The 26,611-nt window shown below is 46.3% G+C and overlaps 2 protein-coding genes across 7 annotated transcripts in view; one reads left to right on the forward strand and one right to left on the reverse strand.

The window, feature by feature from the left end:
- LSP1 (lymphocyte specific protein 1) overlaps positions 1-11,688 on the forward strand; it is an 84,661-nt gene extending 72,973 nt beyond the window's left edge. For all 6 annotated transcript variants that reach the window (XM_073347235.1, XM_073347240.1, XM_073347238.1 and 3 more), the window contains one exon: positions 10,189-11,688. The gene's annotated coding sequence lies outside the window, so the exon portion shown is untranslated. The remainder of the gene's footprint in view (positions 1-10,188) is intronic.
- On the reverse strand, positions 811-26,591 carry PRR33 (proline rich 33). Its single transcript, XM_073347234.1, has 2 exons — positions 26,276-26,591; positions 811-4,849 (listed from the first exon to the last, which is right to left on the reverse strand). Exon 2 carries the CDS (start codon positions 4,838-4,840, stop codon positions 3,224-3,226), a length of 1,617 nt encoding a protein of 538 aa, XP_073203335.1. The 5' UTR covers positions 4,841-4,849; positions 26,276-26,591; the 3' UTR covers positions 811-3,223.
- Between the last annotated feature and the right edge of the window lie 20 nt (positions 26,592-26,611).

Consider the following 26,611-nt stretch of genomic DNA (forward strand, 5'->3'; position numbering starts at 1 on the left):
TTGAGCCAAAAATAAGGCTGGAATTTTTTCAACAGACCATAAGGGAGATAAATGTCCAAATCTCACTGACATTCAATGGAATCTGGGTGCCTAACTCTCTTGGACTCCTGAGAATACCAGCCTATCTGCACAGATATATTTTAACTAAAGCAAAATACCTCCATTCTCAGCCTAGGTCAGTACAATGTTGTCTTGTAGCAAGCCACCTTTCTGTGTCAGTGGAGTTTTAACTCCCTGGCCACCTGTGTAGCGTATTAGAGCTGATCCAAAAATAGGAAGTACGTTTTGCCAAGCAATTCTTATTTTCTCAATTGTTTCATGGAAAAACATTGAAATTTTTTCAGATTCTTCTTTTGGGGATTTCCCTCTTTCTTCCTCTTTTCGTTTTTGCTACTGAAAAATGGCCAGGGGCAAAAACTGGAGTTCTGACTCTTCAACACTGAGAATTTTCAGTTTTCATTTCTTCTCAGAAATAAAACTTCACCCCACCCCCCCCAAAAGTGTGGGTTGTGTGGTTGGGTTTTTTTTTAAGACTGCTGGTTTGGAATCAGAAATTCCATCAAGCTCTCTTGCCTGTGTATAGGCGCAGAAGGTAGAAGCAGGTATCAAATTTCCCATTGGGGTGAAACATACTATCTTATATTAGCTATGCAGAAATATTCCCCCTTATGGTAACCTCACTAGGGAAGTGGAAATAGCTGCATGCTTACCCTGTGTGAGCTTACTCCCTAAGCCTGGTGACTATGGAGATGCAAACAACTGTGAACAAGTAAAAACAAACTGAACAACCCACAAAACAAACCCCCCCAAAATAGCCAGAAAAACCAGATCTCAGTGTAATGCCGCTTAATATTTATCAACCCCACCCCCCATGTGTTAAACCTGAGCAGCTGTGATCAAAATAAATGCAATAGAATGTCAGAAAGCCATGGGAAGTGCAGAGGAGCCTCCATGTCTCCTACAGTGCTTGAGAACTGATGGGTTAAAAAAAACAAAACCCCAATTGTAAGGCCTTGCCAAGACATGCTTTGGCCATATCTCTGCTAGGACATCCCTAGTGCATTGCATTGGGGCTTGCTTAGGTTTGGGAGAAGACTGAAGGCTCCAGAGAGAGAGAGAGCTCAGAGGATGAGTGCATGCCAGTGCTGCCCATTTTGTAGAGCAGAATGGAGGAGGCAGCTTGTGGAGGTTTTAGCCCAACAAATGTTACTGACACCTAGGTGGCAGGGGATCAGGTGTGGCTAAAACTAGTTCTTCGTTGCTAACTAGTCTGTCCCGAGTTAGAAGTGAGGACAAGGAACAGTTGGTTGCCATTGGCTTCCCTGGGTGACTAATAGGAAGACCAACAATGTTCTGTTCTGTATGAGGTGGTCACTATAATGTACCCTTTCTATCAACTGCCATCTTAGGCCCTTCAGGCAGACTGATAAGGGAACTCTGGAGCTGCCACATTTGAACAGATTAATCTTTCTCCTAGTCTGCCATCCTAACCGTGGCTAAGATCAGATGCTTCAGAGGTTGCTATTCAGTAGATAGGAATCACCACTCGGGGTCAGATCAGGGTCCATTCAGTGCAGTATGTGGTCCCTGACAATGGCCAGCTCTGGCTGAATGAGACGAAGGTGCAAGAAACCCTTCAGTAGACAGCTATAGGATAACCTGCCCCTAGGGATAACTTCCTCCTAACAGTCAATAGCTAGAGGCTGGTTCATTACCTGAAGGTTTATATTGCTTTTGAGATTTTTTTTTCATTTACTGTGACTCTGGATAGTTTTGTAATCCCTATCAATGTCCAGGGTAATCTGTTCTGGTGAAAAATATCTAAGCCACATGAGAACCCCATGAAGGGTGTAATGTGTGATTTCTCATGATGTGCCTGAAAATGGAACTACTGACCCTCTCTTAGCTACAGTTGGGACGGTGGGGGTGGCTGTAGCTTGGAAATTTTTAGATTCAGGCCAGTGCTCCCCACTCAAATCCCACAATATAATTCTATATAAATGCTGCTATTTGTAGGAAATGTTTTAGGTCTGTGCAAGAAAAGATGCTTTTGAATCTCTCCGCAAAAAACCCCACTTTATTTTCTAGAAACTGTTTTAAGCCTCCTGGTCTTTTATTTTTTTTTAAAAAATCCCTGCTGTATTGGCCTATGTGGAATGGCCCAGAGTCACTAGTGGCTTTGGGTGCCCAATCTGAGACACCTTAAAGGGACCTGATTTTTTCAGAAACTGCTGATTTGCCCGCTCTCTGAAGCTCAGACCCCATTAAGGTATGTCAAGTTGGGTATCCCAAAAGATGAAGCAAACAATCCTAATCATTCTGAAAATCCCTGGCCAATAACTGCACTCAAAAGCAATTAAGAATGGAAAAACTCTGATCACTGCAAAACTAAAGGGTCTCTTCTCTCCCCCCGCACTGCCCCTCCCACTCCTGCAACCTCAAATTTACCTTTAGGGAGATCAAATTAATTATAAAACCTAAAACTAATGAGATTCTGTTTTCTTGACTGAGTGTGGTTTGAGAGCAGCATGAAATATACCACAACCTGTCACCTGTGTTCTATGTAAAGGGAATTCATCTCTGTCTAGTTCTGAGTGACCAGAAATTGAAGCTACTGCTGTGGGTTCCAATAAAGAACTCGGAGGCTTAGAAACAGAACCCTTCTTTCAGTCTGAAACTGGATCCTACAGCCTAGGAGGCGGACTATTAGTTGGGGCAGTGTGGAGCAACTTGCATTGCCACAACCTGTCCTGTTTCTGGGCTTGCACGGTTTGGGATTCACTTAAAAATAAAGCTAAAATTCCATTGATTTACTGAATGAAAAACAAGGTGCCTTTACAGTGGGGGTTTTCTACAGGTTGCTTCACTGCTTTTTGTGGGTCCCTTGTTTGGTTTTGTAGCCTGATCTCCAATTGGAATATTTTAAATGAAGCTGCATATAGATATAGAGCTGTTCTTAGATCTTCAAGCTACTCTGGAAGTGTGTGCATGCACTACAGATATATATGCTACAGATATGTAGTGTACAGTCATAACCACCTAAAGCCCTCAGCATAAGGTTGCTGGCTGTAAAGGATTTTATTTATATTTTTCTCACATTTGGCCTCCATACTGCAGGAAAATCTAGCTCTAAAAGGCACTTTCCTGCTCAGAACTCAGGCAGCACCTTGAGGAGGCCCGCGAGAGAGCGGAGGGCTTGTTGCCGAGGTGGAATCAGCTGGCTTCACTTGAGCTGCCAACCTGATGCAGTCCTGTTAAAATTCTTGGGCTCCTCGGGTGTCTTGTGGTGGAGCAGGCTCGACTCTAACATGGTGGTGATCTTCATCATTGGTTTGGAAGCTAGCTCCTTCAGTTTCCGGGCATCAAAACGTGGTCTGTGGAGAAGGGGCAAGCGGCACCGGAATGAGAATCCCTCCTCTTTCCTTATCCCTTTTTCTTCCTCTTGCTGCTTTCTCCTCTTGAGGGTTGTCATCTGATATAAAATGGCATCCCACATTTTGGTGGCCCTTGATTTAATCAGCCTGTTGTCTTGGCTGGCATTACCTTGAGAGCATTCTGCTTTACTTCCTGCTTCCTCCTGTTCAGCCTTGGCTGGCTCAGTTTCTGGGAATTGGGGCCCCTCAGGTTCCACTGTCAAGTGCTTCTTGAGGCGAGACCATCCGCTAAGCTTGGCTGTAAGAGGTCTGGCCTTCTCCACAGATGGTGGTGGAGGCTCAGCTTTGGGGGAAGGACTGGGAATGGTGGCTGTTGGCTGTGGTGGAATGACCAGCTCTTCCTTTGCTTCTGTGGAGAAAGCCCTGGTATTGTCAGCTGGCACTGTGGCTTCTTGCTTCTGAGCTGTATGGGGAGTCACTGGCCTTAGGCTTTCGCTGTGTGGCTCAGGGAGTTCAGGAACCCACTCTGTTCTGGACCTTGCTGTGTCACTTCCCGGGATTTCTGATCTACTGAATTGGGGATCTGGCATCAGAGGACTGAGGAAAGCAGTCCCAACAGGCTCTCTGGGAGTTGAAGACTTAAGGGTTTTGTAGAGGGGCTCTGCTGTCATGGTGGGAAGCATGGGGTCCTTTGATTTGGGAGTAGCAGCTCCAGCCTCATCAGCATTGAGAGTGACTGGTGCTGGCCCTGCAGGTGGCTCTGAGTGGCTTTTGCCAGTATGGGCTGCTGAAGGCTGCCTGTCCTCACTGCTGAGGGCTATAGAGGACTGGTCTGGTAAGGGGGTCTTCGCTCTGGGTGCCTGTACACTGTGGACACACGCATGCACTTTAGTGACGTGGGTAACCTCCGCCGGGGCTTCTATGACAGGTGAGATGGAAACGGGAGGGTCAGGGAAAACGAATACACAAGGTGCCTGTGGAGAGGGCAGCTGGGTGGGCGTGTCTGGTTTTGTCATCCCTTTTGGTTGCCATGGGGACTGCCTATGCACAGGGGATGCTACTGGAGAGACGGAGAGCTTGAGGTGTTCAGAGATTCTCCTCTGCTCAGTTACTTTGAGTGTGAACGGCTTGGCCTTTGGGAAGGGAGATGAGACATGGTGGATGACTGGCTTGATGGAGAACCGGGGAGGGAGGTGGATGGTGATGTGCATTGATGTTTCTGGGGTCTTCAGCGGGGATAAGCGCTCGCTGTGCTCTAGGTCTGGGCTGGCCTCGCTCACTGGGGAGAGGTTGGACCGGAACGATTTCGCTTGCTGTGAGGCTAGTGGTGTATTCTTCTTTGCAACTTTCTTCAAGAGTCTCTGGAGCCTAAGATTGTCCTTACCAGGTTTCGGTAGTATGGCAGGGGGTGGAATCTGTGGATGGAGGGATTCTGGCTCGTAAGGTGGTGTTACCGTGATCAGCATTTTAATCCCCTGAAATGAAACACACAAAGCTTAGAGCTGACATCAGCAACTGATCCGCTTAACCCTGTGCGTGCTGCTGCACTGTTCGCGCATGCCATGGGGCCACAAAGATGGGTCTGCTGGCAGCAGACCCCAAACATCTGTCTGTAGAATTTCTGAGTGCTGTCCCAGAGGTGTCTGGTCTGTTTCAGAAGCAAGGCTTTACCTGGGAGAGGGAGGAACATTGTACTGGAGCTTTTACCCTCGCCCTCTCAATACAACCAGTGTCTAATCGATATTTCTCCACATCACTCGCACACAACAAAAGGGTATGAGTGACCACCAGTTTAGGGCTATGGGTCAGGATTTGAGATGTTAATAGACTGTTAGAAGCAGGGGTGCTGGAACAATTTTTATGGTGGGGCTGCTGAGAGCCATTGAACCAAACTGTAAACCCTGTGTATGATGGAAACCATTTCAAGCTGGGAGTGCAGTACCACTCCTTGTTCCAAGACCTATGGTTAGAAGCTTGCTAAGCGTCTATCCTCACGATGCCTGATGCTAGCAAGTCCCTTGCATTTTAGTGTTTGAGGCAGCATTTTCCTTCCTACTCCCACAACCCTAGCAATAAAAATTAGCTCTAATTTGGTCTTTAGGTCAGATGGTATTGCTTGTTCCTTCAGCTCTGCATCAAACAAGACCGCTTGCTCTGAGCTGTCTGAAATCCCAGTCTGAGCTCTGCAGCTGGAACCATGTCTACAAAAATTGTTTTTGAGTTTCCCCCTAGAGTACACTCAGGCACCGCCGGAGTCGGGTGACTGGACAGCAAATGTGAAAAATGTGGACTGGGGGAGGGGCGGTGTAATGGGAGTCTATATAAGAGAGACACCCAAAAATCGGGACTGTCCGTATAAAATCGGGACATCTGGTCACCCTACCCCAGAGGCTGGCAAATCCCTAAGCTGTGTGAGCCTCCACTGCCCCAGCTCTTCCCATTCTCACCCTGGGCTGCAACTTCTGTGACCCTGTCTAGAAACCAAAGAAGTTCTTCATGACCGATTCTATAGCTTCTTTGTGTAGAGATTACCAGTAGAGGTAGCCGTATGATCTGAGCAAAGACTGGGAAGTCTATGCAGGGCAGTAGCGTAGCTAGGTGGGGAGTGGGGCAGCAGCTGCTTTCCCACTGAGCAGAAGTGGTACCTTTTTTAATTTTTACTCACCCCGCAGCACGGGTCAGGCAGCGCTCCAGGGCTTCAGCGGTGGGTCCTTCACTCGCTCCGGTCTTCGGCGGCATTTTGGTGGCGAGGGGGTCCTTCAGTGCTGCCGAAGACCAGAGCGAGAAGGACCCCCTCGCCACCAAAATGCCACCGAAGACCGGAGCGAATGAAGGACCCGCCGCCGAAGACCCGGAGCGCTGCCTGACCTGCCGCTGGGTGAGTACAAGCGGGTCACACCTTGTTTATCTCCACTCCCATTGCTGGGGTAGGGAGTGAGGGTGAGCACCTGGCTTATTCCATCCATCTCTCCCTGACAGACTTCAGCTCCCAAGTGTCACAGATTACTTTTTTCCTCCAGTTATTGCCAGCTTCACAGTTGCTGAGCTGGCTTGGCTAAGAAGTGAGGCACAAGTGAATGAATCTGTCAGCTCCCACTGCTGGATGGTGTCAAGTGTCCTGAAAGAAGGAATGAGCAGGAGGAGGCTGGGAGCGTTCATAGGGGCTGTCAGGTGCTCTGCACCTTTTTGGCAACTGCCAAGCTCATTCCAGCTGCTTTCTTGTTTTGTGGTAGGTAAAATTCTAGTTTTGGGCCATAGTTCTAACTCACCTGGTCCTGGCCTTTGAGGAAGGTAATGCAGTATGCTGCATCAGTGTTCTAGAGGTACAAGCCTTAGTTCACTTGTAAACTACTCTGAGCAAACCTTTTGATGGGTAGAACAGATGTTTCCACTTCAATGCACATGAGGCTTAAACAGCCTTTGGCTGCGTTTGCAATCTGTCTTTCAGCACTGGCTAACTACTCCTGCTGGGAGGCTGGCCTTTTGCTTGCTTGCTACAGAAATTCCTGGCAGGCGGAGTGGTGAAGAAAAGGGAGGGCTAAAGCAAACTGTAAAGTTACAGGTTTCAGAGTAACAGCCGTGTTAGTCTGTATTCGCAAAAAGAACAGGAGGACTTGTGGCACCTTAGAGACTAACCAATTTATTTGAACATAAGCTTTCATGAGCTACAGCTCACTTCATCGGATGCATACTGTGGAAAGCGTAGAAGATCTTTTTACACACACAAAGCATGAAAAAATACCTCCCCCCCCACCCCACTCTCCTGCTGGTAATAGCTTATCTAAAGTGATCACTCTCCTTACAAACTTACAAGGAGAGTGATCACTTTAGATAAGCTATTACCAGTAGGAGGGTGGGGTGGGGGGGAGGTATTTTTTCATGCTTTGTGTGTGTAAAAAGATCTTCTACGCTTTCCACAGTATGCATCCGATGAAGTGAGCTGTAGCTCATGAAAGCTTATGTTCAAATTGGTTAGTCTCTAAGGTGCCACAAGTACTCCTTTTCTTTTGTCTAAAGTTAAAGGCTCTCTACTTCCCCACAGGTTCCAGTTGCCACCTTAATTCCAGCAAAATCTCAGCAGGAAATATTTTCACTGCACAGCTGGAGCTGTTCTCCAGGCTGTAAAGGGTGTGGTGGCTCATCGGCATAGGCAAAAGGCAATTGCTTTGTGTGTGTGCCCACACACAAAAGCCACATAGCATTTTGTGAGGAAGCCTTGAAGGAGACTTGTGTATGTTAGATGGCAACTGCTGGAAATTTGAAGCAGCTGATCACTTTTAAGCAAAGGCTAGAATTAGGCGTAGCTCTATTCCAAGAGCAGCTCTTATGTGTGAAACTCATTTGACCAAAGAGGGCTAGAAATCCCTTCCCCATTGTTCTGTTTCACAGCGTACACACACAACTTGAATAGAACAGATTCTCCTGCTGGAAGGTTGCACCAGAACACTACTTTGTTAGAATTCAGAATGCAAAAGAACCCCAAAACCGAGATGGAGCTCCCTAAGGCAAAGAGGCACAACTTACCCCACCTTCCCGTAGACTGACTGGCTGCTGACTCTGCTGGAACACTTGGCTATGGAGCCCTGTAACCTGCAAGCAAGATCAGAGAAGCCTCCTCCCAGCTCCTAAAGTGATAGCTTGCAGTTCCAACAGAGTCCTCATTACACCAAACCTACCACCCATCCCCAGGGTTGGGCGTCGGAAAGACCTCAAAACACCTGACGTAGGCTTTGCACGAGTGTCGCTACATTGCTGTTGTTACATGAGCGTAAGCTCCTCCTTGAGCTGTGCTGCACCAGCGTAAAGTGGATTTGCTCTGGTGTGGTTGGCTCTGGTAACTTACTAGCGCAAGGTGCAGTAGTGTACGCCCAGCTTCGCGTCAGAGACCTGCGTCTGGCTACAGCTACGCGATGAGCTAGGGATGTGATTTTTCCCTTGTTTGGGTACGCTTAAATGGCAGCGTAGCAGCAGGAGCACTGGGTAGCAGCACTGGCTGAATAGTGCTGTGTACAAATCTGCCTGAAACTTGTGGGGATGGGCTCAGCACATCTGTGTCGTTGCTGCTGCAACCTATGCCACCGTGGCTGAGCATAAATAGCAGCGCAATCTAGCTTGCTTGTAGGTGTATGTGAGCAGGGGAATCCTAAGACTATATAAGAGGTTTGCACCCCTTTTGTATCCACATTGTTACACCACTGCAAATGGCTTTTATGCAGGCAGGGCCTCCTAGGCACCCTTCATTAAACGAGAGAGAGAGAGAGAGATATTGCTACACTGGAATTGCTACACTGGATGCGAGCAGTGCCTCATCTAGTCCTGTATCTGTCTAATGCTTGCAGCTGTTTCAGAGGAAGATGCCAAGTTCCCCGCAGCTGGGAGGTAATCAGTCCAGTGTGAAAATCTTACCCCCAATAGTTAGAAGCTGGCTTATTATATACTGAAGCATCTGGGTTCATCTCTTCCAATGCTCTTCTTTTTTTTAAAAAAAAAAGATCCTTGCTATTATAACTCTAAATATTCTTGTTAATCTATGTGAATGTCCAATTTTTTTAATCCCACCAAATCCTTGGTCTCAGTGATCCCATGAGGCAATGGATTCCACAGATGGCTTCTGGCAGAGTGGGAGTGATACCTTTCATCGCTTTCAAATTTGCCGCCTTTCAGTTTCATAGATTTTTTTTTTTTTTTTTTTGTCGGGGTGGGGTACAACATGTATTTGTCATGAGATCTACCTTCTGTGTCTCCCCCTCAGAGTTCTGCATGCTTTCTGGAGAGCTCTCTCCTGGAGCAATCTGTCCTCTCAGTAGGAATTCCTCCCCTCACCCCTCCCAGTGTTGTGTATTGGAACAATAGCAGAGCAAAGAAAGATGCATTTCTTTGCTTGGTCTTATTGACTGCAGTGGACATTTAAAAGGGATTCATTATAAAATTGAGGGGGAATGAACTTCTCTAAGAACCCAAATAGCTTGTGAAGCTTCAGGAAAAGCAAGTGAATTGAGACTAAGAATCTCATGGGATTCTTAGTGTTAAGTATGTTCTTTATGCTGATGCACAACCTGAAACCTGCCTGGTCTTTGGATCCCTCTTATGCTACTCTACTGTGCTTAGAGAGATGCTTTAATCAAACTTAGTCTCTAGTTTGACCTTTAAACAGGGGAAGTGTCCATGTGGAAGAGTCATTAACTTCAAGATGGAGAAGTAATTTGGGATGCTGGAGTGATGGCACAGAATCAGCTGTTCTGTGTGGAAGAATGAGCTAAGGGAACTTGATACCTATGTTGCTGCAGCTGGTCGCCAAGGGAAAGAAAGCTTTGCTTTCGTATTTTTCTTGGGCTCAGAGGGGAAGACTGGGGCAGCATCACCTCTAGCATCTAAACAATGACTCCTAGGGACGAGCTGACTGCATTGAAACGCATCTCTCTCTCTGCCAGGGTATCATGACCTGTTCAGGACCCTTGCTGCTGTGTCCTTTCTCCTGCCTGTTGCCAATCGCCTCGTGTCACAGTAACAGAGCAGCAGAATCCAGAGGCCTTGAGAGTGATTTGATGTCTTCTCAGACATTCTAGGCTCCCATTCTGGGTTGCAAGCAGCTCCTATACACAGGCTGAGCCACGGTATAGAGGCTGTAAACCCAGGAGGAACACTCAAAAAAATACGGGTGTGGTGGGGGAGCATCTTGGGCTGACTATCTGTAGCCCAGATAGCTCACGAAAGCTCATGCTCAAATAAATTGGTTAGTCTCTAAGGTGCCACAAGTACTCCTTTTCTTTTCACTCTCACTAAGTTTGTCCTTTGTTCTGTTTTTCTTTTACAGCGGAGCTTGGTCCTGACTAGATGCAACCCTGTACTCAACGCTGATGCTTCCTCTGCTATAAGGGAGATCACTGAAGGATGTCTTTCTCCCAGTCCCTGGCAGGCAACTTCTCTCTGCTCCAGAACAGCCTGGCTGTATCCTCGAGTGGGAGCATCACCCCACGCTGCTTTTGTGTGGATGAAAGGAACATAATCAGCTGGCTATTGTTCCTCCCTTTAACTTTCTAAATGACTCTTTGCTGTTTTGTATTTGGCTCCTCTGGGCCCTTTTGTTTCCATGCTGGAGATGGGAGGCCATTACTTCGGCCCTCTCTAATCTCTTGAACACATGAAGAGAAGAATCTGCCAACTTGCCTAATCAAGCAGGGGGTAGAAGGCATCTCAATAACCATTGAGAAACCTCCAGCTACTAACTCTTTCGGGGTAGGAGGGATAAAGCTGAACAGAAAAAGATTAATGGGTATGGTGGGAATGCTCAACAGATGAGGTTGGTGGACTGATTCTTAGAACCACCTCTACTCTGGCCTCCATAATCCAATGGAATCACAACTGTACTGGCAACCTAGACCATGTCATAGGTATCAAAGAACCACCATGTTCTTCTGTGAGTGGGGAAAACTTACCACCTGTTTTGTTTTTTTTCCATCTCTTCACCTGTGCCTCTTCTGCTGTGAACTTTAATACGAGGTGGGGAAAACCTATGACTGACCCTCTCCAGGCCAGGTTAGTCTATGCCAGCTGAATACAAGATTCTAATCCAGACTTTTCGAATTCTACAGCTGTTTCCATACTGAGGTGGTCCCTTCACCTGTCCATCACAGTGCCAATCTCTTCCAGACCCTACTGTCCCATGTGAAGAGTGGCAGCCCAGACTTTGGGTTTGAGCCCATGCAGTAGCTCTTACCTTTTGGTCTCTGCTGATGAGTCTGAGAGTTCCTTTTCTATTTGCTGCATACTCAAACCCACTGAGATAATCTTTTTAACATGAGCCCCAGTGGAGCTGTGTCAAGTATTCCTGTCAAAGTGCATCAGCAAACTGTCCTGTGCTCCTGTGTGTGGACTGTGTTGGTGCAGCTCGGAAACCAGCCATTTTCACCACTTTTCACCCATTGGCACTGCCTAGGTAGAAGGGTGTTCTGGGGAGGTAGGGGCTGCTTGTAGGGGTGGGGAGAGCCCTTGAAGATTAGTAAACCTCAGACCTCCACGGTAACCCGACAGGATTTGGTTTGCTCCCAGTCCCTGCAAACTAACTCTCCCGGGTCAATCTGTAAACTCCTTCATGTCCTCTAGCCCACAGTCTTTGGCACATCCCTGATCTTCTCTCATTAAAAATGTTTCTGTTCTTCCCCCTGCAACTTGCTTCTGTTATCCTCAGATAGGAATCCCTGTCTTATGGGGCCTCTCTCATCCCTCAATTTGCTTACTGCTTTAATTGATTCTGTCCTGGATTTACTTTTGTGTGTGTGAGCATTTAATAAAATGTCTGAGGAAGATATTGTAACAGTTGTGGCTCTGAGGGTTTCACTAATGGTCAAAATGGTCCGGTTCATACAATAAAGTTGTTTCCAATGTCTCTGCCCGTCCGGCTACAGCAACATGTTGGGGGAAGCAAAATTTCCCAGCTTCTCTGAAATGAAGAGAGCAGGAGCCCAGCAGATACAAGAGGGTTTAGGAAAAGATCCTGCCACTTAAGTTTTCTGTGGTAGGAGAATTTCTGACTTTCACTGGTAGTGGGGAATCGGGTGAGTAAAATGATCAGATCCTACTTAGGGAGTGGATAAAAGATGGTGGCTGTAGCATAGAGAATTGCTTTCTTAAAAACTAGACCTCTAGAAGGAGCAGAAAGGAAAGCCGGTTATCACAGTCCATAGAGATGGTCACGATCAGTTCTTTGGCTGAAATGCAAAAATTTTACACTGAATCTAATTTTGGAAAGTGTTGGGCACGGAGCTCTAGGTTTGTGAACCAGTGGCATCACTTCACAGGAAGCCAAAGCCGAACTGAAGGGACAGAATGAGGCAGATAAAGGTAAATGCCCTGGCTGTGGGTATTTGTCTTCAGATAGTTCTAAAGTTGCCAAACCCACTACAAAGGCCACTATGCCACAACTAACCAGCCTTAGCAGTCGTACTACCCTCTGCATGTACAGGCAGAAGCCATGCAGTGCTATCCTTGCCCATGCTATCCAATAATGGTTGGGGAAAGGCTAGTCTCCTATTCTATGGAGGTACTGAAAACAGACAACATAATTGAAGTCTGAAACTAGAAGTCTTTCCAGCATTGTCTTAGCCAAAACTTTTTTTTAATCTGGAGAAGGCCTCTGCCCCAACACACCCTTATCCTTTTAATAAAGCTCAGAAATAAGATGCTGCTTTCATCAGAGCACTGAATTTATCTCTAGGAATCTCAAGCTGGCACCTTGCCCAACATTCAATTCTATTTTGGAGGGGTAGGGAAGAAGGGAGATCTCTTTTTATGTGCCAACACCCTGGCTTTCATAGCAAAACACTGAACAATATCTGTGTGACATGGGCTGTCTTTAGCAAGAGTTACTCTGTCTGGCATATTCACCTTCCCTCCCCCACACTTGGGCCCAGATTCACAAAGGTACTAACTCCCACTGGGATCATTGGAAGTTAGTGCCCAATTACGTCTGTGAATCTGGGCCATGACGTCTTGGGTCAAGTTACAACTGGTCTCAGTAGAAACAACGGTCATAGTCCAGGTACTGACTTCAATGGAGGAATGAACAGATTTCGTAGCTGCTTCTGTAATCCCCACACCTTCTGGGGGTGGTGTTCTGTCCTACTTGTAACGCCAACAGACCGGAGTTGTCAGCAGGCACGATCAAACCAGGGACCTCTGGAGCTTAGTGCATCAGCCTCTACCGCATGAGCTAAAAGCCAAATGGCATTTAGCTCATGCAGTAGAGGCTCATGCACTAAGCTCCAGAGGCCCCAGGTTTGATCTTGCCAGCTGATGCCTGGGGTCTGTCAGCATTACAAGTGGGGCATTCTTTCTCAAGTGGTCTCAGTGCTACTAGATTGGACAGAACACCACACCCAGGAGGTGTGTGGGTTACGGCTTCCTCTAGAGCATTTCTGTCTCTAGTGATTGGGGGGGAGAGAGAAGACCCAGGAGAAATTGGGCCTGAATACTCTCCGGTTGCTTTCAGGAACTACCTGAAACTGGGAATTTCCATACTTCATTTAACTTTCATACTTGCTAGAATTCCTTTCCCTGAGGCTGCAGTATGGACATGGAGCTAGCATTGGTAGTTGTGGAAGCCAGCTGCCAAGATCATTAAGTAGGCAAAGGACTTGAAGGCAGATGGGGCCTTTAATGTTCTATGAGATCCTGATGTGAAACTCAGCGAGGCCCAGGAAGCTGCCTAAGGCTGCCAGACCTGTTCAGTAGCGAGTGAATGGAAGCAGAGTGGGAGATGTGGTACTGTTAGCATCAGAGCAAAGAATGCCTCAACACTTTCTGCACTCTCCTCCTCACATCTCATCCCTGCACACAGCACCCCTTCCCACAAAGAAAATCCTGACGAGAAGCAGGCCCATTGGGCACATTCTGTCTGGCTGTAATTTCAAGAGTGCTTGGATAGGGGCCAGAACAGCTCCTCTGAGTTGTTGGCCCATTTTCACTGCTTTAGGTATAGAGTCTGCTACCCTTACTCATGTTGTCTAGTACCATAGGCTGTGACTGGTCCCCACTGATGTCTATTGGAGTAAGGGTGACTGAATGGGCCCTTCTGTCATTTACCTCTGTTTCAGAAAATGAAACTGCTCCCCATCTATCTAGATGTTAATATAGCATCCGATGAAGTGAGCTGTAGCTCACGAAAGCTCATGCTCAAATAAATTGGTTAGTCGCTAAGGTGCCACAAGTCCTCCTTTTCTTTTTGCGAATACAGCCTTTGTCACTGTAGCAGCTGAGACCCTCCCAGACATAAATGAATTTATCCTCATGACCCCTGTGATGTAGCAAAGTAGTATCTCCTTTTCATAAAGGGGGAACTGAGGCACAGATTGCCTGCATGACTTCAAGCAAATCGGTTAATCTGTGCCAGAACTGAGAGCTGAATTGAGATGGCTCGGGCCTTAGTCCAGCGCCTTAACTGCAAGACCGTCTTCCCTTCTCTTGTGTTGCTTTAACAATTCCAAGCAACATTTCCCTAGAATGCTGTCAGGCAAGGCCTGAATCAAACCCTAGGTTCTGAATGCCACACCTTGAATTTGAGCTGTCCAGATCTGAACTCTGGACTGAGCCAGTGGTTGTAATGAAAAGAATAGGGATCACTTCTTTTACTAAAACTAGTCCACTTCAGTGCCACTTTCTCGAAACAAATCGATGCACAACATCTGACACTTTTGGTGAGCAATGCTAAAATAACTAACACCGAAACATGTTTTAGTTTCAGCTTTCACAGCCGTGTATAAAATGACAGACTAAAAAGCTGATGAAAATAATTTGAGAAAATCCTCAAGTATTCACTATTTCCAGGGCTTGCTCTGTTTAAAGGTTGAAGGCTGGATTTGAACTAGCTTCTGTTTCTAGCTATAAAATAATCGTAGGTGCAGATTTGTGATTGCACTTATGCATGCCCTCAATTTACATAGTGAAGAGTCTGATTGAAAGCCCCTTGAAACGGACAGACTCCCACTGGCTTCAATGGGCTTTGGATCAGGCCATTAGTGAACAGCCAGAAACAGGGGAATTAGGTAGATTTCTAAGTTAAATTAATTGTGGTGGTTTTTATTTTCTTTTTAAATTGCACTTGTACCTTGTCCCCTCTGGAAATGCAAGCTGGTGTCTGAAAATTTGGTCTGAATGTCAGGTTTTCCTCCTTGGAAATATTAGTGGAACTCCCACAGATATTGAAGTAGTACTGGACAAGTGTTTTGAACGCTCTCAGTGCAAGTATACTGACATATCATCCTCTTTTGTTGGGTCTAAGAATCGAAGTACCACTGGAATAAACTTTTTTCCCCTAGCTGTATAAAGAAGTGGGCCTGACGTTGGCCAAAAATATATATAATAAAGAATTCATAGAATTTAAGGCTAGAAGAGACCACTGTCATCTAGTCTGACCATGTGGATTATATAGGGTCTAGAATTTCACCCAGCGAATCTTGCCTTGAGTTCACTAATGGTTGTATGAATAGTTGTGCGGTGTTTGAGCTAGAGCATATCTTTCAGGAAGACATCCAGTCTTTGTTTAAAAACTCCAAGTGATGGAGGATTTGCAATGCTAAACAGTTTAAACTTTATTTTCTTTCTTTACATAACAGGGTAAAAGACAGAAGGAAAACTTGTCACTCCAATCCAGGTCTCTGGCATGCATGCATGAGTGGTTACAGATTACACAAGAATGAAAACAACTCTTCATCCCACAGTGTAATCAGATGTTTTATGAAGCTTGTAAAAACCTTGGGTAATTCTAGTTGATGTCCATCTTCTTAATGTTGCAGAACTCTGCACTGCCAGGTTTTGTCCAGAAGTAGCAGTAATGAAGTCTGTCTCTGTGTTATTTCTGGTTTTAATAAAACCAGCAACTATTAAGCGCCAAGTCCAAAATTTAAGAGAGTTATGGCATTGACTTCAATGGGAACCGGATTAGGCCCAGTTTGAATAAAGCATCCCTTGCAAGTTTCAAGTCTGATTTCTACACCAAAGAAGTTTGGATAAGCTTCAGACAAGTATGTGACCTTTCCATTCCAAACTGAAACATCAAGATTGCTGGAAGTTTGCCAGTCACTCAGCACTGGCTGGAATGTGAGAATACCCCTGAATGGCTATTCCACTGCTGATCCTTCAACTTTTGATCCTCATCTCTGGTTTACATAGGATGATGTTTTAGAAATTGGATCTAGCATTCTTCCTGTAGGTTGCTTGGAATTCATGCTTAACACTGGGTTGTAGTGATCAATTTGTAGATGCACAGATCCAGATCTTCAGCTGATATAAATCAGCATAGCTTCATTGAAGTAAATAGACCTAGGCTGAGGATCTGGCTCATGGATTTTAAGGCTACAAAGATCTTATATGACTACCTGCATAACACAGGCCATAGAGTTTCACCCTGTGATTCCTGCATTGAATCAAATTACTTATGTTTGAACTTAAGAGTACATCTTTTGGAAAGACATCCAGCTTTGATGTAAAGACGCCAAGTGTTAGAGAATTTACCACATCCAATGGTTAACTACCTTAATTATTAAAAATGTATGTCATCGTATTTCCATTTTGAATTTCAACTTGACTTCAATTTCCAGTTGGTGGATCTTGTAACACCTTTATCTGCTATATTAAAAAGCCCTCTAATATCAGAGATCTTCTCCCAGTGTGGGAACTCAGAGACTGTGATCAAATTTCTTCTTAATAGTGTCTTATATAAGATCGGAGATTCTGGGTCAGACCAGTGGTCCATCTAGCCTAGTGTCCTGTCTTCTGACAGTGTCCAATGCCTGGTTCTTCAGAGGGAATGAACAGAACAAGCAATCATTGAATGATCTTTCCTCTGTCATCCATTCCCAGCTTCTGGTAGTCAGAGCCTAGGGACAGCCAGAACGTGGGGTTGCATCCCTGACCATCTTCGCTAATAGCTATTGATGGATGTATCCTCCATGAATTTATCTAATTCTTTTTGGACCCCGTTATAGTTTTGGCCTTCACAACATCCCTTAGCAATGAATTTCACAGGTTGACCATGTGTTGTATGAAGTACTTCCTTTCGTTTGTTTTAAATCTGCTGCCTATTAATTTCACTGGGTGGCCCCTGGTTCTTGTGTTATGTGAAGGAGTAAGTAATACTCACTTTCTTCACACCATTCATGACCTCTATCATATCCTTCCCCCCCTCCGCCCCTTAGTCGTCTCTTTTCCAAACTGAAAAGTCCCAGTCTTTTAAATCTCTCCTCAGAGGGAAGCTGTTCCACACCCTTAATAATTTTTGTTGTTCTTCTCTGTACTTTTTTCCAATTCTAATATATCTTTTTTGAGATGGGATGACCAGAACTGCACGCAGCATACAAGGTGTAGGCGTACCATGGATTTATATAGAGTTGAATCATGATATTTAGGGTCTTATCTGTCCCTTTCCTAATGGTTCCTAACGTTCTGTTCGTGTTTTTGAGTGTGGCTGCACATTGAGCAGACGTTTGCAGAGAACTCTCCAGGATGACTCCAAGATCTTTCTTGAGCGGGAACAGCTAATTTAGACCCCATTGTTTTTTATATATAGTTGTGATTATTTTTTCTAATGTACATTACTTTGCATTTATCATCATTTAATTTCATCTGCCATTTTTTTGTCCAGTCACTGAGTTTTGTGAGATCCCTTTGTAATTCTTCACAGTCTGCTTCGGCTTTAACTATTTTGAGTAATTTTGTATTTACTTTACTTTACTCTTTACCCCTTTTTCCAGATGATTTATGAATATGTTGAACAACACTGGTCCCAGTACACATCCATAGGGTACACCATTATTTACCTCTCTCCATTCTGAAAACTGACAATTTATTCTTACCCTTTGTTTCCTGTCTTTTAACCAGTTATTGATCCATGAGTGGACTTTCCCTCTTATCTCATGACTGCTTACTTTCAGAAAGCCTTTGAAAAGGTCCTTAAGCAAAGTCCAAATCTACTGGATCACCTTTGTCCACAGGTTTGTTGACCCCATCAGTGAATTCTAATAGATTGGTGAGGCATGATTTCCCTTTACAAAAGCCGTTTTGACTCTTCCTCAACAAATTGTGTTCATCTATGTGTCTGATAAGTCTGTTCTTTACTGCCTACAATGGCATGTAGCCAAACTGCGACAAATAGCAGCAAATATCTTCAATGGCCAGTGATGGGTCGCTAGATGGGAAAGGCTCTGAGTGACTACAGTGAATTCTTTCCCAGGTGTCTGGCTGGTGGGTCTTGCTCACATGTTCAGGGTCTAACTGACTGGCATATTTGGGATCAGGAGGGAATTTTCTCTCAGATCAGATTGGCAGAGATCCTGGGATTTTTTTTTTTTTGTTGCTTTCCTCTGCAGCATGGGGCCCACCTGGGTCACTTGCAGCTTTAAACTAGTGTAAATGGTGGATTCTCTGTAACTTGAAGTCTTTAAATCATGATTTGAGGACTTCAGTAGCTCAGCCAGAGGTTAGGGGTCTATTTCAGGAGTGGGTGGGTGAGGTTCTATGGCCTGCAATGTGCAGGAGAACAGACTAGATCAGTGGTTTTCAAACTGCGGGTTGTGACCCAGTACTGGATCGTGGAAAGTAAGGCACTGGGTCACGGCAGCTCTGGTCAGCACCACTGACCGGGCCATTAAAAGTCCCGTTGGCAGTGCTGCCCGACTAAGGCAGGCTAGTTCCTACCTGTTCTGACACTGCGCTGCGCCCCAGAAGCGGCCAGCAGCAGGTCCGGCTCCTAGGTGGGGGTACCATGGGGCTCCGTGCACTGCCCCTTGCAGGCTCCGCACTCCCCTTGGCTGGTAGCTGGGGGGGGATGTGCCTGCGGGCACTGCTTGCGCGCCTCTGCGTAGGAGCCGGACCTGCTGCTGGCCGCTTCTGGGGTGCAGCGTGGTCTGCGGTGCCAGGATAGGCAGGAAGCCTGCCTTAGTACCCCTGCTGCACCGCTGACTGGGAGCTGCTCAAGGTAACCCCATGCCCCAAACCCTTGCCCCAGCCCTGAGCCCCCCCCAAACCCCTCATCTCCAGCCCCATCCCAGAGCCTGCAACCCCAGCCCAGAGCCCTGACCCCCTCCCGCACCCCAACCGCCTGTCCCAGCTCAGAACCCCCTCCCACACCCTGAACCCCTCATTCCTGGCCCCACCCTGCAGCACTCACCCCCGCACCCCAACCCTCTGCCCCAGCCCTGAGCTCCTCCCACACCCTAAACCCCTCATCTGCAGCTCTCTTGGGTCACAGGCATCAAAATTGTCTTCAACTGTGTTGCCAAAGAAAGTTTAAAAACCACTGGACTAGATGATCATGATGATCCCTTCTGGCCTTAAAATCTGTGAGTCTATACTTTTAACCAATTTGCCCCATCCTGAAGTTAGACCTACTGGCCTGTAATTGCTAAGATCACCTCTCGACCTTTTAAAAAAAAATAAACTAAATAGATTGAGCTTCTTAAATCACTCACTGCAAGGTGCTTTCCAGGCCATGAATCAGTCTTGTAGTTCTTCTCTGAACCCTTACCAGTTTTTCAAGATCCTTTCAACATCCAAACACTCTTGTTTCAAGACTGTAGGCGGCTGAGTGATAATTTTTCTTTGGGCCTTCATAGTTTGAGATGGCAGGTAAGTTACTAAAACATTGTATGGAAAGGGAACCGGTGACGACTTGATATTTATAGTACCAAATGAACCCAGGAGATTAGTGCTTCTAAATAAAACATCCTCTTTGACAGATGGAAAGTTTCATTGGCTAAATGTAGCATGAAGACCTATATCAGGTAACACCATCACATGTCACTAGACTTTTGCTTAGCAAGATTTGGCATCTAAGCTATTGTAGATTTGAAAGGCTGGTAATGGAGACATGGTGCCAGGATTCTGAATATTCTGGGATGGTCATGCTAGATGGGGAAGTCAATGTGGGGCTTTGTAAGTTCACCTTTCAGAGCTGCTACTCTTCTCAGCGATCACAATCACAGAACGTTTCTTAGCTGCACGCTTGAATCTGTGCGCTGGTTACCCCTGTACCTGGAAAATGTGAGCTTGAATCTTGGCACTAGTGTATTGACATATATATGGAATCTATTGTCCAGAGAGGCTGGAAGCTTGAATCTGACTATACTGGCATGTGGATATTGCATTTCAAACAGAGGGGCATGTGTCCTGGTTCTATGCTATGTTGATTCTCCCACAGAGGCTACAAATCCTGCCCTGTCACTAATATGCTGGCATCTCTCCTGCTTCACTCCTGGCATTTGCTGATGAACATGGCATTCAGTATGTGGAGGAAAAGGCTTGTGGCCATAGCAGAGACATAAGAAGTCAAATAGTGAGACCTAGACACAATCACAGTGGTAAGTGTCAAAACAACTGTTGGTGACTGAAAAAAGTGAAATACCAGGGCAAAGGTCAGTCATTTCAAATAAAATGTGGTTAGAGAACCTCTCTGCTACCTATATCAACTCAACCCTAGGCTCACCAGGAGGGCAGCAACATCATCAACACAAGACACCTTCTCTCCACTCTTGGATAAAAACCTCACGATGCTGCTCACAAATAACCTCCCTGTCTTGTGCTTGCACTAACCATGTGAGTTGTCCAAAGTTTGTTGAGTTAATCTTTGCTGTCCATCTTGTGCTCTGGTGACCAGTGGATGGTATTGTCCATTAGTCAGCAGAGAGTTCCTTTCAATCTCCCGTTCTCATGCCATGATCCATCCGCTGTTGCTTTTGGCTTTTCCATAGTCTGCAAGACGCCTTTTGCCTTGGTTTGCTCTCTTACACCTACGCTTCTCCACATAACCCTTTCTCCATACCCCAAAGTCCAAGTCAGAGCTTCCACACTACCTTCTTGGAGAACACTGTGCTTTTGTGACAGGCGCCTTGATTGGCAGCACACAAGTATCAAAGCAGACATCAGGTTAAACAGATGGATGAAAAATGATTTTCAGTAGTGAATGAAACGTGGCAGAAGTGATTTTTCTAAGGTCCCCAAAGTAGCTTCAGAGTTCAATCAAACGTACTCCCTCCTGTTTGGTTACAAAGCTGGTGGAGCATGCTGGGATGCCAGAATTCCTCTGCTTATCCAGCATGACCACCAGCAATCCCAGCTTCCTCATTTGCTCCTTCTAAGCGTTAAGGTGCCTCAAATTGGACTAACAGGGCCCACTTCTAGGAGCAAGGGGATAGTTCATTTTCCATGTTCATTCAATCTGTGGCCTCTCTTCTGAGACTGACAGCCAGGGTAGCAATGGTGACGGTGGTGGCTTTGATGGGTGGACACATGTTCACTAGGTATTGCATTGAGATCATCAACTCATTTCATGAAAGTCACGAAAGAACCTTCAGGTGCTGGCCTCTCCTGTCCTGGTTCTAAAGGTGAAAGGCTCCATATTCTATTACCAGTCCTGTATCCATCCAGTCCCCTTATTTATTTTGGTGCATGCAAAAGATGCATCTAAAAATGAAATACAACTGAGAATGTTAACAAAGTAACCAGCCACAATGGGCCAGCACTTCAGGTTCTGTATGTCATCGTAGCTCCATTGACTTTTACAGAGCTAGACTGATTTTCACCAGTTGAGGATCTAGCCCTTTGTTTTCTCCTGCTTGATTTATAATCAGTGTAGATGATCAGCGTCCTTTGTTTATTCCTGCTGGTTAATGAACTTCTTGCTTTCTGTCTTGGCTGTGACATTTCGATAGCTAAACTTTCCCCGCAGAAGGAGGTGAAGCCCTAAAGCTGTACAAAAATCCCTGCTTCCAGGATTTCACATAACTCCCCTAAATTACTAGGGCAGGTGCTGTTACATCTGGCAACCAGGAGCTGTGGGAATGGCAGGGAGCTGGTTGTAGTTCTAGATTCTCACGGTGCATCTACCCAGCGCCATCCGTACTGGGGCAACTCTATCTTAGACCAACTGACCATGTTCCCTGGGGGATGATAGGCCAATTGGGGATTGACAGAGCAGAGCACACCCTGGCTATGCTGTAGGCCCCCTATACAGAGGTGGAGGTAAACTCCTATAGGAGTTGGATATGCTAGCTGTTTACTAACTGAGAGCTCCCCCTATGCTGGGGGACTTCTCAGCTGGATGGCCCTGGCTGCTTTTCTGCACCTGTGTGTCATGAAAGCACACAAAGAGGCTGGAGAACAGTAGAGAATCTGTCCCTGAATGTTTCTGCGGGCCTGATGGGTGATACCTGTGCTCCATGTAATCTGAAGAGCAAGGATTGTGAAATGTAAGGGAAATAGATCTCTCTTTATATCAGTGATGTCCTCTTCCCAGCATTTAGATAAGAATTCAGAAACACTGGACTCCCTCTGTAAGATGAATGATTAACTTCAATAGGTCAGCCAATAGAGGGAACACATGGAAAGGTCTGATTCCAACTCCTACACACAGCAAACATGTGATGCAGTATATTCCTTATGAATACCCCTGACTAACCACTCTTGGCACAGTTCCCTATTGAAAGGAGATGCAATGGTTGCTTAAGTTTATTCTATGGGTATTTTCTTACAGTCTCTCTATATATATCCCAGGCACCGGTTCCTAATAAAAGGTGAAAATTGGTATCGGGTATCCTGCTCTGGAAGAAAAGTTTGTGTCATATAAAAATACAGCAAACCCTCTCCGTAAGATTTGAGATAAGCAGCAAAATGTCCTTTATCTAGGTTGTTTGTGACTCAGACATACACACATGAGATATAAGTGAGCTGTAGCTCACGAAAGCTTATGCTCAAATTAAATTGGTTAGTCTCTAAGGTGCCACAAGTACTCCTTTTCGTTTTGCAGATACAGACTAACCCAGCTGCTACTCTGACACCTACATTTGTTTTCCTTAATGTCATCTTATAGACCAATAGAAGAGATGTGGTTTAACAAGCCACGTAGCTTGACACAACCTCACTTAACTAAGTCCCATAGATCTTAGACCCCAATGTAAGACTGGATATGAATGATCCTATTCCAGTGTTTGGGGCATTAATTCATTAGAAACTATGGGCCAGTTTGCTGCCAGTAGCTTATTATTCATGTTGGTGACGGTGTACGGAGGACAAGATGTTGTTCTTCACGCAGTTCATGGATGATGCAAAGAATAGAGAGATGGGTGCAATGACCAAAGATGATGCGTGTAAGAAAGAGTGGCTAGAACAAAGAGATCTTATAGAGAGCAGGCAATACAGAAAGCAGAGAGATGGTCAGTGGGGAAAATCTCATAGGTGATGTATGAAACAGATGCATGGAATCAAGAGATGAAACAAGAAATACACGCCTTGTACGTGATAACATATGGAGCAGATGGATGAACCATGAAACAAATAGTCTAGATCAGAGGTGGGCAAACTATGGCCCGCAGGCCACATGCGGCCCGCGAGACCATCCTGCCTGGCCCTTGAGCTCCTGGTTAGGGAGGCTCGCCCCCGGCCCCTCCCGTGCTGTCCCTCCTCCCATGCAGCCTCAGTTTGCTGCGCTGCCAGAGTTCTGGCCCCCTGCTCCTGCCGGGCAGCACAGCAGCATGGCTGGCTCTGCCTGGGTGGTGGGGCTGCGAGCTCCTGCTGCTCTGAGCCTGGGGGAGGGTTAGATAAGGGGCAGGGAGTCCCAGGGGGCAGTCAGGGGACGGGGCGGTTGGATGGGGCGGAGGTTCCAGGGGGGCAGTCAGGGGATGGGGAACAACAGGGGGGGTTGGATGGGCATGGGAGTCCCGGGGGGCTTGTCAGGGGGCAGGGGTGTGGATAGGGGTGGGGGCAGTCAGGGGACAAGGAGCGGGGGGGGGGGGGGGCGGGTTGGATGGGTCGGAGGTTCTGAGGGGGGTGGAAAGTGGGAGGGGGTGGGGGCCAGGCTGTTTGGGGAGGCACAGCCTTCCCTACCTGGCCCTCCATGCAGTTTCGCAACCCGATGTGGCCCTCGGGCCAAAAAGTTTGCCCACCCCGGTCTAGATATGTATGGTTATTATTATGAAGGAGGACTGAAGCATGAGCCAGAGATGATATGCAAAGAGAAGACAGAGAATGCATACCAACTACAGATGAGGCATGAGCTAGAGATATGATACAGTCATGGTCCAGATGATCATGGAACAAATTGAGAATGTACAAATCAGCTAACTTCTCTTTCAGAGAGACGATGCATGGTGCCAATTGATTATGTATGAGGAAACCTATATCATGCTAGGAACAGAAAGATAATGCATAGATTAGGATGTGTTATGCATAGCACGATATGTATACATGAGCGACTCAGAGACGTGATTCATGAGGTAAGGAGGTAATGCACAGAATGTATAGGCAATATGGGGAGCAGCTAGATGACTCATTGAGCAGATGGGCCATGAATGAGAATTATGGAACATATGAATGATGCAAAAAGCACACTGATATTGTATGGAGGAGCTACACATTGCTTGAGACTTATGGACAGCGCCAAGAACAGCTGTGTGGATAAAGTGATCAGAGGGGTGTTGGGAGAAAGCATATTGATAAGATGTTTCATAGAGCAGATGGACCACATCGGACCTGATCCTCCACCTGTGGAGTCAATGGGAGTTTTACTATTGATTTTCAATGAGACTCGGATCAGAGCCATAGGGAACAGATCCAGTAGACGATGCACGGAGTAGATACTACAGATATTCAAAATGAAGCATGAGCTGAGATTGGATGAATGGAGCATACAGGTGAGTCAAGAAGCAAAGAGATGATGCAAAGAGATGACGGGATCAACAGTCCACCAAAAAAATCTGTCTGTCGAGGGGGAAGGGGAAGGCGCAGTAGGAATGCCTGGTTCCTGCCACTAGACCGGAAATGACTTGGCCTCAACCCCTGTCTGGACATTTCCCCTTAAGTGGGACTTGGTAGGGCAATTCAGGCCCTCCCTCTCCACTGGGCCACAGCCCAAGGTCCTGTGGGAAGTAACACCAGCAGGGTCCTCCCTGCAGGGAGTCTAAGTCTGCCACCATGGACTACTTCCTATCTATGTGCTCCTTCAGTCTGGGGTGTGGCCCTTACAGTCCAAACACACAATAGTTTCACAAAAACTGTCCAAAGGTGGCTGGAGAAAGCACTGCCTGGAGAAAACACTGCCTTACACGTTCTGTAATCCCCTCTCAGGCTCTCTGGTCCCCCCTCTTTGCCTGACTTCCCGGAGAAGTATTTGTCTCTCCTACAGACTGTCCCACCACCCTTTGCCTGGGCTTCTGAGCTCCTTTTAACCCCCTCCTCCAGCCAGAGCACGTGCAGCAGGCCCAGGCCGGAGCTACCTGGGCCTAGTATTGCCTTTTAACTCCTTTGGGCCCGGGGTGGGGTTTGCATACCCCACAACAACCTACATCAAAATGTTTGCCTTTGGCACGGCAGTCAAAACAATCTTGGTTATTCAGGTGACTCTAAGATGAATTGAAAGGCCCTTGCTTCCTTGCAGGTCACGCATGGACAGCCGGACGAAGGCTTCCCATTTTTTCAAGATGCTCAGTTTGTTTCCATGGAAGGACTTCAAACAAATGGGCCAGATCCTCAGCTGATGGAGGCAATGGAGCTGCTCAGATTCATACCAGCCAAGGCAGTGGCCCAATAGATTTCCAGATTATTTCTCTCTTTTCACTTGGTTTTTTTTTTTTTTTCCATGAATTTTCCTTCTCTGCTTCCAAATAAGGGACTGGGTCAACTGACTGGAGACAGACACCGTGCAAGCAGGCACTGTACAGTTTTGTCCTGTTCACAGCTCTACCAATGCACCTCAGTCCTTGAGCCCTCTACTGCAGAGTAGGACAAAATGCCATGCCAGCACTAAAGGCAGACTATAATAGGCAAGCAGTTAGTCAAGTGAGACTAGCACATATGCTCCCGTCGACATTGCCAAACATGGTACACCGTTCATATAGAAGAAGGGGAGACGAAAATGTGGTATTCCCTTACATTATATCCATGTGCCACTATTTGATCAAAGGCAGTATTTCCTGGAGAAATGCCAGCCATTCGGTTGCCTAGGGGCAATGATCTAGCCAAATGTGGCAAAAATGCTTAATGATGCTGAAAATGCCACAGAACTGTGTGTTCATTGCATTAGTGCTTTCAGTGGCACTGAGAGGAAAAAACCCAACATTACATGTCCTAATAACTGTACTCCTTTGCTAGGGATTCCCCCATCTCACCTGTGTGGGGTTTCCAACCCAATCCATACATGAGTCAGACTCCTTCTTCCCCTGTGTGAATTACAGAATAATTATAGCACTGGGGACAGATGTGAGCCCTTTCCACTTTTTAGCAAGAGCTCCCTCCTCTCCAGCAAACCCTCAAGAATCTTGTTTCCATATATTGTGGGGGGAGAAAGAGGGGAGGGGAAAAACCAGCCTACATCTAAAGAATGAAAAGCTCAAAACACAATTTTTGCTTTTGTACATTACCTGGTGAGTGCTGAGTGATGGTTAGAGGCTGCAGCTTGTTGATCCCAGCTCCGTGTGCTTAAAAACCCGTCTGAACATCCTTGGTTTGGACTCTTCCCTTCCTACAAATGGCAGGGAGAGGGGGAAGGAATTGATCCATGATGCATGCCAAAAATAAAAACAGCCCCACAGCTCCTGACCTAAACGTTTGCTCTTACCGGCTGACAGCAAAGAGGGCTGCTAAAGCTGTCAGCCCCACTGGAGGGCATGGTCTATATTGCTGGGGTCCCCTGCCAACAGGAGGTGGAGACGGGGGAGGGGGTGTGTGAGTGAGGTGAAGCCTGAAGGCTTAAAGAA

Source organism: Lepidochelys kempii, chromosome 6 (assembly GCF_965140265.1).
Source record: "Lepidochelys kempii isolate rLepKem1 chromosome 6, rLepKem1.hap2, whole genome shotgun sequence".
Taxonomy (NCBI): domain Eukaryota; kingdom Metazoa; phylum Chordata; order Testudines; family Cheloniidae; genus Lepidochelys; species Lepidochelys kempii.